Source organism: Cyprinodon variegatus, unplaced genomic scaffold (assembly GCF_000732505.1).
Source record: "Cyprinodon variegatus isolate N-32 unplaced genomic scaffold, C_variegatus-1.0 Scaffold40, whole genome shotgun sequence".
NCBI classification, from domain to species: domain Eukaryota; kingdom Metazoa; phylum Chordata; class Actinopteri; order Cyprinodontiformes; family Cyprinodontidae; genus Cyprinodon; species Cyprinodon variegatus.
Window position 1 is genome coordinate 180,761 of NW_015150493.1, and position 14,936 is coordinate 195,696.

At 36.4% G+C, this 14,936-nt stretch overlaps 1 protein-coding gene across 2 annotated transcripts in view; it reads left to right on the plus strand.

Annotated features, from left to right (window-relative positions):
* Positions 1-628: 628 nt before the first annotated feature.
* Positions 629-14,936, plus strand: part of ate1 (arginyltransferase 1) — a 67,535-nt gene continuing 53,227 nt past the window's right edge. For both annotated transcript variants that reach the window (XM_015370006.1, XM_015370007.1), the window contains exons 1-5: positions 629-774; positions 8,040-8,103; positions 9,003-9,065; positions 9,652-9,755; positions 9,891-10,127. In XM_015370006.1, the coding sequence (XP_015225492.1) occupies positions 675-774; positions 8,040-8,103; positions 9,003-9,065; positions 9,652-9,755; positions 9,891-10,127 (568 nt within the window). In that variant the 5' untranslated portion in view covers positions 629-674. The remainder of the gene's footprint in view (positions 775-8,039; positions 8,104-9,002; positions 9,066-9,651; positions 9,756-9,890; positions 10,128-14,936) is intronic.

Consider the following 14,936-nt stretch of genomic DNA (forward strand, 5'->3'; position numbering starts at 1 on the left):
ATCCTGGTTTAGATTTTTTTTTTTGCTGTTTTCTTTGCACAGATAATTTAATAAATATTGTGTACAGTTCTTAAATCATGAGTTTGTGCTTTGTTTTCAACCAGAAACAAAAGCCATATAGTCGCAATGTATGTTATGACCAAATGTACTTTATAAACATAAAAATTTTGCGTGATAAAGCGGAACAAAGTTCTGCGAAACTAAAATAAAAAGGAAATGGAATATATAAAAGAAATACAACCCACAGACAAATAATGTATTTAACCCTTTGAAATAAAATATGTTTAAATTACATTTAAAGAGGTTACCCTATTAGTAAATGGATTTCATCCACTTAATCTAAGGGGATGAGTACAAATCAACATTCTTTTTAGTTTCCTACGTTGCAAAAAATTAATTTCAGTTTGTCTTGTATTGAAATGCAATGCTGTATTATGAAAAAAAAAAAATCACATTTGCATGTTAATAATGTTCTCATATCAAACATCTGCTTTTGAAAAAGATTATGGAAGTAATTTCTATATAAAACTGTTATATTTCCTGCAATGGATGTCCTTTGACCAACCCAGACTGTAGGTCTTTAAACGCAGCACAGCTCGCAGTGGGCGGAGCCTTCGTTGCCCGGATGTTCTGACTAGACTGATCAGCTGTCATCCGTGCACCACATAGCAAGGATGGCACTAAGCGGCTCTTATTCTTTAGTTGAATATTTTGGTGGAGATGATGGCTACCGCTGCGGATACTGTAAAAACGAAAAGGGAAACTTTTCTCATGGTAGGTTTGGTTACATGTGTTGAAACTGAGCTGGGCAATGTAGCCTGAAGTAGCTTTTGCTAACCAAACAGCACCATGTACTCGCTTGAAATGAAAGGCTAGAAAAGGATGAAAGGTTAGGTATAGTTGCACTAATACTGTTTAACATATAAAAATGTAAACAGATTTTAAATTTGTTGAATAGCCCTAAAGTGAATACATTTTTGAGCGTTAGCTTTGCTCAGTTTTTAGCAGCTAGCATCCTGTAGCCTAGCTAACTTACTGTGAAAGAAACATTTGCATGATATATGGTATTGCTTTTATGTTAGCTAAAGATCCTTTTTTTTTTTTAGTTTAAACGGTTAAACGGTCTTATTGGTAACATTTGGGTGTCTTGCCTTGGAGTGGGTAAGGCAGTTGATAGTGTTTCGGTGTAAAGTAAAGTGAAACAAATTTTCCAGAAAGACCGGTACTTTGCGGCTGGCTGGGATTTTTTTTTATTGAAGTGAAAAAAAAAAAATATATATATATATATTGTATATTAGCAGGGCGCGCAGAAGAGTATATATTTAAAGAGCTGTGTTCCTTATATTAGCATTGCCTAGCTCAGGGGTGTCCAGTCCTCAAATGTAGGCAAGTGTATTGATGTTAGACTGCAGCATAATGTAACACTGCAGCTTTGAGTTTCGGTCTGCTGTATGTAAGCTGATTATCCAATGTTTTAATTTTGTTGCTGTTTTAAGATCTGATATGTATCTGAAAAATGTCTAGGTCATACTAATTTTGTATTTCTTAGTATTGAAATTTGTATTATTATTATCGACACAACCCCTTTAAAATTGAAAACTATTTTGGCTGCACAGCATTAAGGCCATGCAACTGCAATTTCATTGCATGTTATTAATTGCATTGTATTGCAATAATGTTGGTTGTGGTTGTGATGATTGTTTCTGGGATGTTGAGTTTGAACATGGTCTCAAAAATACATACTTATCATGTAGGCATCAATATCAGTGAAAGTATATTTAATTTGATCAGTATATTATTGGGATGCACATCTGGATAATATTGCAATATATAGTATTCAATCAAATATCACAGCCGAGCACTTCTTTGTGATTGTAATATTTCTTACACTTGTGGTATGAGTATAATTGGTTTATTACGCTTGAACTCTACTCTTGTATTTTCTTTTCTATTTCTCAAGCTGGACCCTATTGTTAAAAAAAGTCTACCATATTAGCTCTGTTTGAAATTGAGCTTTATTCTCAAGATATTGTAAAACATATATGACGGTGATGTAAAGGGGCAGTGGGATGTCTTACGTTTTCTATAATTATGGTTCAGGAAGCACAGTCAATGATTAACTGGGTACAGAGTCTGCAGACGATGGTTGTAATCTAATCCAAGAGCTGTAATCTGGGTAGGTTACGTCATGGAGGCATGGCAAAGCCCCAGGAAGTCAGAATCCATTAAAACACTTGTAATTCTTTTTATAAAACACACATTTTCTTTATATCCAAAGGTAAAGACACAAGGTCAGTTTGTCTTCAGGTTGCATCATTTATTTCTTAAACTTTTTGAAGTTCTGTGTGTTATGTTGCATATAAAGCTTTTATATCTGATGGGAGCATACAATCAGTCTTAATCAGCACAGGAATAATCTGTGGTAAATATTAGATAGCTGTGTACAAGCAATCTTTCTACTCAGTGTTATTTAAAGCACTGTTGATTTTGTTTCCCTTGCTGTGATTGGTGAGGTGTTATCAAGGGTTCTTTTGTACACAAAGCACATCTCACCCTGCAATGCAGACTCCAACATCTGCTGCTTTTGTGTTCGTTATGCTACAGCGAAGACCAAATAATTAATCGGGTGAGGGTTTTTCTACTGGTCTGAAAGCAGCCTTTCACTCAAAAACATGTGGGAGGATTGATTTTGTTCATGTGATGGACACAAGCACTGTAATTACTGTTATAGCGATGTACAACAAGTTTATGAAACTTTTCAAAAGTTGTAAATCTGAAAATTTTACTTTAACTGCTTGAGTCACTTGGTATGCTGGCTGTTCCATGTATTACAAGGTACTCAAAAGAAAAACTAAGTCTTTACTTTGGATTTCATATGCTAGATATGATGAAGCCATTGAAAGGAAAAGGTGGAAAAAAATCATACATAAATAAAAAAGAAATTTAATGACATCTCTCATTTCAGTATAATCTATAAAATAGTTTTTTTTTTCAAAATAGAAACACTGTAAATAAAATGAAAATCTTGGTCAGTAATAATATCCATCCACAGGTCTGTGCAGTAACCAGTAATGCATCGGGGTCGCCTTCGATTGTACTTTGCATCGGACTATTTTTTTCTTCTTAAAAAGAACAAGTTTACTTAACTACACAGTTTAAAAGGTTAATACGGCTTTACCTGTTTTACACTGGTTTGATTCAAATCGTAAACACATCCCTCATGTTGGGTGTTTTCCACCATGTTTAAAAAAAACAGCAATTATCAAACTGTTGTTGAAAAAGAGAAGCTTGGATGAATTAATCCTGTGGAACTACAGGCCCATCTCAAACCTCCCCTTCAGCAGGAAGATTAATGAAGAAGGTGTATTTCAATAGTTAAATGCATTCTTAACAATGACCGGCTGCTTTGAGGACTTTCAGTCAGGTTTCCGTGCCAACCACAGTACTGAAACTACCCTGATTAAGCTGTTCAATGACATTCGTATAAATTAAGACTGTGGAAGAACCCCAGTGCTGATAATATTGAAGCTCAGTGCAGCGTTTGATACTTGATCTTCATTTGCTTTTAATCTTTTATTGTTCCTCTATTTTATTGTCTAATTCATGTAAAGCTCTTTGAATTGTCCTTGTACTGTATTTTGCTCTACAAAAACAATTAACCTTGCAAATATGGTATGTAGTGCACCATCTAAAGAAAGACCAAATGCAGATAAGCACAGTGTAATCATACTTTGTCCAACTTCTTTGAACATATGTGATGATGTCAGACATCAACTTAATGTGGAGAATGAAAAATGCATTAGATTCTCTTAGAAAAGTGGTTAGAATTTTTTGTATGATGTAGTTTAGCATTCTTTGGTGGTTTAAGGATAGAAGTTCGTACTTTCAGTACCATAATTATATTATCTATGGTGACCTGGATGAATATATGCCTTCATGTGTGCAAATGAGCCAATAATATGGATCAGGCTTCAGGTACAGATCGGGTAGTGACAATGGCTCTTACTCCTTTCTTTTGTACTTTATTCAGCAGCTACAAAATTGTAGCAAGCTCGCAGATTTAGAGGCATTGATGTAGAATAAGCAGTTAATAAAATGTATTGTTCAGTTTACATTTTTGGCTTTAAAGTAACAGTGCATTTGACCCTAGTTTTAGCTTAATTTGAGATACATAGATATTTTTTTGCCAGGTCTATTTAAAGCACTTGCTTTGTGTGGGCTACTTTTCTTAACTACTCTGTCTAAGTTTAGAGCAGGCCAGCTCTAAGGAGACCTTCAAAGGCTTCTGTCCTGCAGGTTTTAGAGGTTTCCCTGCTTCGGCACAGCTGATTCTGATTATTGCAGTTCAGCAACAGCCTGTTAATCAGCTATTAATACGAGCGAGCTGTGCTGAAGCAGGGAAAACTTCTAAAACATGAAGGACCCTCTTGGGCCGACTGAAAGCAGGCCTGCTTTCGGGGGTCTGATCGATCACTGAATGAGTCATGTGACCCAGTGTGGCGCTTAACAGCAGTCAGGGCTCCTCTTGTTTGGCAACAAAAGATGTCTGACACCAACCTGATCAAACATCTTTTTGGTTCTCTGATGTAGGATTTAATATAGAAGCGTGAACGTGGTCTTGTTTTTACAAGTAACTCAATGTCTGCTGGATTATCACCCCCACAGGTTCTGGACAAAAATTGACATGAGCCCATGCTTATTGAACATCCACGCAAATGGTAAATAGCCTAGCCTTATTTGAACTACATCTGCCTACTACATTTCAGGAGTCCTGCACCATCTAGCCTACATATATCAACACTGATGAATGTATCAGGCCACATAACAATAAAACATTCCAAATCTCTCCTAAAATGCCGGATTTTTTTTTATATTTCTTAAAAAGTCCTGGTTAATGTCACTTAAGTCCAACTCTCAGACCAGTTCAACTTTATGGCCATGAGGGACGAACTGCTCGGCTGCTCCTGGGTCATCATAGTTCTTAGTTTATTTTATCCTGACCACTTTAGAAAACTAACCGCTCTCCTTCACAGACTGTGACAAGAAGCGTCAGTCTCGGTGTGATGCACACATTAGGGAATGTTGACTCTTATCTACAGGACTCTTATCTACAGTCCAGTATTGTTTTAAGAGACTTTGGTGGAGGCACATTTTGTCCCTCTGTCTAATAAAATATCTCAAGGGAATCAGTTAATCTCCAAGACTGCTGTCCAAGTCAGCAGGATAGGCAGAGGCGAATGTGTTGGCTTTCTCAATTTACTCACTTTCCGATGCGTTTTCTTGCATGAAAAGAACACAAGACAAGTTCTTACACAGGTGCTTTGATTCTGTGGCTGAGATCCCCGTATAAACTATCAATAGCCACACTGAAAGTTTCATTTTGGAATTTGCTTTTCCCATTAAAAACTGTATCTTTTTTTTTTTTTTCTTTTGGTGCCATCATCCTTCAGTCATCTTGGAAAATACGTTAGAAAGCAAAAACTTCTTTTATTTAAATTTTAAAAAATAAAAAACTTTGGCTCTGGAGCCCTGGGCACACACCCACTTTGCCGATGTCGTAATCTGTCTAAGCTTCTGAATAGTGCAAATCGGTGGCTGCAGTGTGTCAGCGGTCACCATAACTGCTGTCTGATGTCTACTAGCAGAAAGAAAGGAAGTAGGAGACAGTATGCGTCCTAGTGATATTTCATTTAGCATAGGGACCTTCCGATGTTCCTATCAGCAGCATAGGATTTATACTGTTGCTCACCATCCTTTGTGAGATTTGGTGGAATTAAACAAAAATACATAATTTCTTCTGTGCGACGTCTGAGAAGTTTTCTTATTCTTGTTGATTTATACATTTAGAAATACGCTTTTTAAATTTGTTGTTTTTATGTATACTATTTTTTTTTTCTATTCTATTATTCAGTTGAGTCTTTTTCAGAGATTGCTGTCTGCTCAAAATGGCTTCCCTTATTTGTCATATAGTATACGGCTGTCCAGAAAGTTCAAAACCCTGCCTCTGTTCGGTATATTGACGTTGATCTGATTATTCTTACACTAGATTCAAATAGGACACCAACTGAATCAGATTTAGGGTATATTTGTTTGTGGCTATATGGTGAGCTGAAATTAAGCACATACTGAATTTCCCTTCAGGGCTTAATAAAGTAGTCAATTCAATATTTAAAGGCATCCGTTCTGTAAATTAGATCAGAACTTATTTTGCTTCTTGTAGCTGCAGCTTTTAATCTGAAATATAGGTATAGTGTACATATTAATTGTACTATGTTCAAGCATCTTATGTTACATTCAGAATTGCCAACCCTTCTACCACAAAGCTCCTGCCACCGATCAACAACTCTTCCTTTTTCAACAATTAAATGGGGCTAAAACAATTGGATTAATCGATTATTGAATTAATCGTCAATTATTCTAGTAATCGATTAATCGTTAAATGGAGTAGAGACCGTAAAACATGCCTGTGGCCGAAAGAATGACCCACTAAAGCAGTAATTATATCAAAATGTGCAATCAAGAACTCCCCAAGTGGAAACATTTTAGTTTCATTTGGTTTAATTTAGTAAAAATCTTCTTTAAGGAACCTTTTGCTATCCAATTATTAATTGATTAATCGAAAAAATAATCGCCAGATTAATCAACTTGCAAAAATAATTGTTAGTTGCAGCCCTACAATTACCATAAAAATAAATTTGATAACCCATCTGTTATAGTGCTGTCAGATTTACCTGGGGATCATCTGATCTCCTAATTTAGAATTTTTTTTTTTTATTAATTTAGGGTTAAAAGATTATTCCAAAAAAAAAAAAATCAAATGAGTTGTTCCTAATGCAGCTGCTGGCTATTAAAGCTATAGTGGAGGATGTTCTTTTTCCGGATGATCATCAAAATAAGTGGTCCTCCTAATTGTCAATCCTTCTGGTGATATGTTTATTTAAGGCCGTCCTACGTGCTCATTTTCACTTACCGGTTGAGAGTCTGACATAGTGGAAAAACTACAAATGTTCTTTTGGAAAGTGAGCTTGAATGAGCGATGCGAACAGAAACTTTTAAACAGAGCTTGCACGAGGAGAAATGGGTGAAATGGGCAAATTCAAAAATTCGCAAAAAATCCCCCATTATACCTTTAAGTCTTGTTTTAGGTTTCTATTGTAGACCTGGCTGCTCTTGTCTCTCTTGAGACCTGGCAACAATGTTTGAGATGGATGTTTCGAAAGTAACTTGTCCTCCAGTATTTAAATGATTTATCCATTCAATCCAGTTAAGCAGCACCGCTTGGTTGCAGCAATCATGCTTTCATATCTGTTTGCCATTTATCTCATGTTTGCTGGTTGTGTTTGGTAGTTTTCCTCTGTTGAATCAAGCTCTATTCTCCCCCTCTCTGTGGAGTCCAATTAAACCCTATTCTCTCGGGACACGGAACATTATACTTACTACAGATATGTGGGTGTGTTGTGAACCATGATCCAGCCAGTTCTCTTAGCTGTTCCAGATGTAAACTGATAGCCGACTGTACAGACACATAGATTAGTGTTTGTGTTTGTGCACAGTGTGCATGTGGCTGTGTGTGCAAATAAGGTCAGGACCCTGATTTTGGCAGATCTGCTGTGGCTACAAATAACAGATTTGTATGTTTCCACTGGGGCTTTTCAGCACTGTGGGAAATGGGGACTGGATCCTTAAGGAAAATCTGATTTAAGATGCTACAATTTTTTTCCACCCAATTCTACTTACTGAAGAAGTTCTTTAATAGGGGGCTTTGTCTTTTGTTAAACAGCCAGACTAATTTGAAATGAATTTGACACCATTTAAAATTTGGTTTATGAATTAGTTTTTCTACCCTAATTTTTCCAAATAAAACTGCATACAAGTATTTCTATCTTTGTTTATAATAGGTATCAATGTAAAATGCAATACACTCGTTTTATCATATTTTAATATAAAAATGTAGAATCCTTTCAAAATCAAGTTTTGCTGTAACTTTTTTACAAAATATTTATTTGGAGGCATTTAAAGTTTTTTTTTTTTTTCCCCAGGAATGTGGTCTCATAATATGACTGTACAAGACTATCAAGATTTAATTGATCGGGGATGGAGAAGGTATGTTTTTCTTTTGTTTTAGATGTGGTTTAAATTAAACTGATAAAGGTTTTACTCAATTTTGCAAAATTGTGGACATTTTGACAAAAAAAGAAAGGTGTGCATCGATATTTTTCCTTTTTTTTTGTGTCTTTGTTGGTGTCTGCTTTCCAATTATGTTGGTGTTGTTTGGATTTTTATTATCCCCTATTGTTGTATCTTTAAAAAATGCACTGATACCAGATTTTTCCAACCCAAGCATGAAATACTAATATTTTAGTATTTTCCCTTAGCGAGTGCTTATTGGAATACCAAGAAAAAGGTTGTGTGTAATGAAAAGTTTTGAAGATATTCTCTGATAACTTTTGCAAACAAAGGGGAACTCTTCCCTTGGATCTATGCAGTTGAAATTCCCTTTTTTTATCTCCTTTTGGCAACTTTGCTAAACGTAAACTTGCAGTCGGGTGTTTTTGACAGTTCCAGGTTCCTCTATAAGAAAGTTGGTTCTGTTACTTCTGTTAACATCTTTTACTTAAAAATACTCCCAAACAGCTGACTTAACTCCAATTTAACATTTTTTACACGGACAAAAGTGACCAGACTTCCAAATATGTCAATAAACATGCAAGTCGAAATATCTGACTTTGTAGGTTTGGAATGAAGTTGTAATCTGAACGAGATTAGCTTAATGCAGATTGGCAATCTGATTGTTATGCATGTAAACTTGTTTGGGAATTGTCCTGATCTGCTGTTTTTATCAGATTTCCAAACATGGAGTCTGTTTAATTTTGCGGCTGTGCAGTGCTACCAGAGGCCTTTAGTACTTTTAAACTTCAAAGTTGTAGCTCTAACACCCTTGGTGGCTCAAGTTAACACAGTGCTGCTTTAATAATAAAGATTACCATTGTTTTCTTTTTCAGAAGTGGGAAATATGTTTATAAGCCCATAATGAAGAAGACATGCTGTCCACAGTATACTATCAGGTAATTGTTTTGGTTAACTATTCACATTTTGGATCATTTCTTATTATATATTCTGGTGTTCTGCTCGGATCCAGTGAAAAGTATACAAGGTCTCATCATGGGCATGCATTTATAAATAATATATTTTACAATTACTATAATTTTTTTTTTTATTTTGATTGGAATTAAATATGTACAAAAAATAATAATTATGAAATTAGTAGTTTCATAGCACAATATACAATCATAATTATGTTCAACAAAACCTATTAGAGTAGATTTTGCTGATTTGTGTAAATATTCTAGAATCTTAATGTTTGCCTACTTCATCACAGCCAAAGTTTTGATATATGGTTTTTCTGCTATTGTAATTTTTTCACAGAGGTTGACAATTTGTATAGGTGGTTAAAAATTAGTCATAATTCTTGGTTCCTGCAGGATAATAGTGTCAAACACATGAATTACGGAGAAAAAAAGTATCTTGAACCTACTCTCAAAAGCAAGGAAATTATTACCCAGCCAGTAATGAGTGCATATAAGCCTTTGAGTGGACGTGTACACCCAAAATGACCCTTTTTTACATTATTTTACTATTTTCTCTCTTAAGATGTCATGCACTGAAATTCCAGCCTTCTAAATCTCACAAGAAAATCCTGAAGAAAATGAGCAAATTTATTTCCAATGGGGAGTTGCCAGCAGCTCCGGACGAGGGTGAGACAGTTTTTCCTACATGGAAAGCATTTGTCTAATGTTGCAAATAACAGTAACTGTCAGATATCTTGTATCAGAGCTGATGCTGTGTAACTACTGATGGAATAAAAATGTTTTGTTTTTTTTGGTACGCAGGAGAGCCGATGGACTCTGCTTCCGGGGAGGCTGGTCCACCTGAACCCACTAAAGTCTGTCAATCAGACTTGAAACATATTGCTGCCACGGATAGTGAAAAGAATGTACCAAAATCTCCCATTGTTACAGAAGTTAAGAAAAACTTGGTGGATTCTTCAGCTGCAAGCTCAGAAAATTCACAGAACGACTCGGCTTCTGTCTCAGGTTGTGATACCGCTGCCAAAGCTCCTAAACCAGGTAAAGGATAACAATAATCTTATATTATTTCAGTTACTTTAGTTTTGGGTCATTTTCCAGCATGTTAAATGGATATAGTGCTCCCTCTGTCATCATTTATGTTCCATCTTGTTTTGTTGATTAAATTGATAGTGAATGGTAAAGATTGTAATTTGCATGTTGGATAGCCAGGTCAGGGCCTCTGAAAGTGATGTGTAGGTTTGTGGTAATTTCCCACTTTTATGTACTGCAGGGTCCAGATTTTGTTCTAATTTCAACCTTTGTGCAACCTTTTTATCCACAGAGGTATTGGAATAATCATAGTGCCTCAAGCATAAATGAAAGTATTTATATAGCTGGTAAATATTGAATGCAGCCCTTGCATCTTATTTTTAGTTGTAACATTACCGTACATACAATACTCTAGAAATTATGATTAAGTTACGATACAAGTGGGAACCCTTGAGATTTTCCATAGCATAAAATGCAAAGTGGTGTTTTATTGTGAGATGAAATGAAATATCGGTTTTTAAACTTGTCTACAAATGGAAGTGTAGCAATGTAGCATGCACCACCTTTAGCATTAATTCAGGTAGCTCATGGTTTGGCTCAGTCTGATAATTTTTCCAACATCTGTAAACATTAGTTTTTAAATCTTGCTACAGATTTTTATTTGGTATCAAATCTGTACTTTGACTAGACCATCTAATTCCTGAATATATTTAAGCTAAAGCACAGATATCAAACTCTAGTCATTGAGGGCAAGCGTGCTGCAGCTTTCACATATGTCCCTGCTTTAGACATAATTAACTAAGGGTGTAAATCACACCCATCATGGCGATTCAATTCAGTATTAATTTCCTGACCCAACGATTCGATTATTTTCCATATTTAAGAACACACCACAATACGATTCAATTCATTCGTTAATTTTCTTTTTTCTGATCTTATAGGCTAGACAATGTTTCAAATTTGAAATAAATCCATGAAAGATGTAATGTCTTTATATTTTATATGAGAAACAACAGCAAATAACAGAAGTAGCAAAGTTGTACTCTACCTAGACCTATGAAAACCACATTCACTTAAAAATAATATACGCATGTGTGTGTGCAAGTGGAAAGAGGGTGGTGGCTGAAGGAAGCGAGGTAGGAGGGCAAAATAGGTTTAGCGCCACCGAAACACAGGAGTCAGAATTACATCCAGGAGCAAATGGATAATAAAAATAGACTGGAGGAAAAAAAAAAAAAAACATGAATCGATACTCTTGCTGACGTGTCGATGCATCGGATTATTGGCTGTTGGATCAATGCATCGATATAAAATTATTATTATTTAACCCCCTATAACTAGCTGTACCATTAGTAGGACTCTAGGTATGCCAGCCTTTAATTAGGTTTGTTGGACTAGGGACACTTCAAATCGTTGAAAGGCACAGGTCTCCAAGGATTTAGATTTAGTAGTAATCGGTCTAATCATGCTGCCATCCACCTTCCCATCAACCCGGATTGACTTCTCTTTCATGGATGAAGAAAAGTTCACATTTCACAGTGGGTGTCACTATCCGATCCTTCCCGGAAGCATGACTTATTCTGCGCATGCGCCATCAGCTCATTTGCGCATGCGCATCCAGATATACATCTGGGTTGTCCTTGATTTTGTTAAATATACCTAAATGACATTTTCCCTCCCCAAAAATAGTAATCGTACTAAAATATAATGTGTTAAAGGTTAATAATGTATTTCCTAAGAAAATAAATGCCTTAAAATCCTTTATTTTTTTATCCCTCGTCATGGATTTAAACGTAAATCTTGTCTTTTTGAGTTTCATGTTTTCGTTTCGTTTTAACCTTATGTTATATAGTGCGTAATTTAAAGAAAGAAACAACTGTAATGACAATAAACATGGTTTAATCATATTTTGCCGGACTGCCCTTAGCATGTCCGATGATGACGTCCGAAGCAGTTATTAAAGATGTGTATTAGCATTCTTAGGTGTGATAAGGATAGAAATAAGTAGTTTTAATATAATTACAGTATTTATGGACACCCGGTTGTATATCTGGATGCGCATTCGCGGGATGGATCGAGTAGTGACAGTGGGGAGAGCATGTTTAGGTTTAGGCAATGCTAGTTTTCATCTATACGTTGTCACCCTTTGAATGGAGTTTTAACCAGAGCAGCCTCATCCAGATATTTGCAGGTTCCCCTCCATAGGTTGAGACAAACCTTAGATAAGACTTTACTTCTGCTTTTCAACGGTAGCATTCTTTTCACCATTGTCACACAAAGACCAGATTTGTTGAGCAACTTCTAATATTCCTGTGAACAGATTATTTTACCTGAGCTGTAGATTTCTGCAGCTCCTGCAGAGCTGCCTTTGGCCTCTCTGGTGTTTGTCCTTTTGCTCTACTGATCTGGTCATGTATTTTTGAGGTTTCCAAAGCTGGGGATAATGACCTAACCCTGCTTCATACTTCATACTTCTCCTCAACCCCAATTCTGACCTGTCTGCTATGTTCCTTGGTCTTACTGAGGCTTTTTCTTTACCAATGTTTTTTAAACCTATATTGCCTTGACAGGACAGCTGGATTAAGTTGGATTCTAATTACTGCTTTTAAAGGTAGTTAGAGTAACAAGGGAATCTATGCTTTAGTACTCAATAGTTTGAAAATCTTTCACGTTTTTCGTTCCTCTTCTTTATTTATCGACGTTATTTATCAACCTTTTTTGTTTCTGACAAAAATATATTGAGGATTGAAAATGTGAAGCAGCACAATATAAAAATGTTATAAACATATTTTTCTTATTGTAGACCACTACTTTTCTACAGGTCTGCAGACACCACAAGGTGTCGCTGTTTACCAATCTGCCGCACTCTGCAGGGTTCTTAGGAAGAATAAGCTCTTGCTTCATTCAAAAAAAAAAAAAAAAATCTTTATCGTTTCTCTATTGTAGTTTTCTCCTCACTGGTCCAGCACAGGATATCCTCATTGCCAGCTCAAACTTATAAATCTATAACTTATGTAAGGCAACGATAAACTCTCCTTAGACACAGGAAGCTTGTCCTTTTCCTTTCCAGAAAATTAACGACACCGCCTCCCATACTGGTTAATGAAAAGATCCTTTTTGTAGACATAAACTTTCAATGAAAAATTGCAGCAGTACCGTTGTTCCACTATGCATGTGTCAGAGCCTCTTTTTTCTGAGTGTCAGAAAGCCGGCAAGCGGAACCAGGAGGATTTACTGCCCACCCCCCACCCCTCCATTTACCTCCAACAGAAAACACCTGGTCATATATTTCCTCAGCCTTTTACCTTTAGGGAGGATCCAGTTCCAGGTTGAGAAAACGTGACCATACTTTAAATGCAGACGGGTCTCTAAAGAACGAGTTGATAGAAAAATGGAAGTTTTAATAGCAATGTAAAGTTGCTTCAGTAGACAGAAAATTAATGACACTACAAATAAACCCCTCTTCTGATGCCCAGTGTTAGTTTCAGTAACTCCGTCCTGCCTTTACAGGGGAGAGATTCAAACTTATTTTGTGTTTACATTAAAAAAAGGCTGATTTTGAAATGCTTTTACACTTTGCATGAATAAAATCTCCCTTCGAAAAATCTCAGGACAGTGTACCAGATTTTATTAAGTGTTAACTGCCAGAGTGGAAACATCTGTCTTCAACAGGAAGTAATCTGTCAGAGTTTATCTTTACTGCAACTCCATGCTTTATCCTCAGCAATATATGTTTTTAAGAGGGAAAGCATCTGTTATTGATGAAGAGGTGAGGCCAAAAAAAAAAAAGTAAAGGTATTTAAAGCTCAAGGTTTAGTGAGCCACCAAGCAGGCAGTCATTGCAGAACTGCTTTTGCTTCTTCAGAGGACAGATTCTGCTATAAAGTAGAAACTAAAAGGCCTTTGGGAAAGTTAAATTTGGGCCAGTACCACCAGATCCTCCTCAGCATGTCAAGTTGGGGCCTCCTATTCTTCCTTGTGACGTCATCGGAGGGGAAAGCTAGTCAGTGGGCTGATGTTGGCAGCTGGCAATAGTGCAAGCAGGAAACGACTATCACTTCCTTATTGCTCCAAACAGGATGTGGGGGTGTAAACTGTTGACATGGGATGCCCAGAGTCCTAGAGGGCTTGGCAGGAGCCCAAGAAGTTGTAGTGGTGGAGAAGAAAAAGGGGGTGGGGGGGACACAGAGAGCAAACAGAGCGTGCTCTTCAAGCCCAGAAACTGTTTCCATGCGCTTTTTCCTGTGAAGGAAAAACAGGTTTTATTTATTATGACCTCAGCTTCTGGTCAAATCCGCGGTAGCTACCTGCTAACCATCTGGGCCTCATTTACCCATCCTGTATTACTCTCTAGCAGTTACTGAGCTGCAATAATGTCCAAACCAAATGAAGTAGCCCAGCTTTAGAAACTCAGTCCTGTGTTTTAGATCAGTAATTTATGAATTATTGTTTAGTTCTTTGTTTTTTTCATCTTTTATCTGCAGATACAACTTTTAGTTGAGTCCAATTCCCCTTTGAAAGCTAAAATAAAGACTATAATGTTTTATATTGGGGATCAATATCAATGTCAAAGTTATTGTGTGATAGTAGTTGCTGAAAAGAAAGGCATAGACTATTATTCTGAAACATGCTAAATACGCAGTGTTGGGACATTTAAACTATTTTCTAAAATTTTGTGCTTGTGGGTAGCATTTGTAGCTACAAACAGCAGTGATTGCTAAAGGTTGCCAACATAACCGAATCCAAGACGTCCCTTAAAGAACAGAGGTTGAAAGATCTAAACGTTTAAGCAGATCACCTGCTGATTAGGGGTGTAAA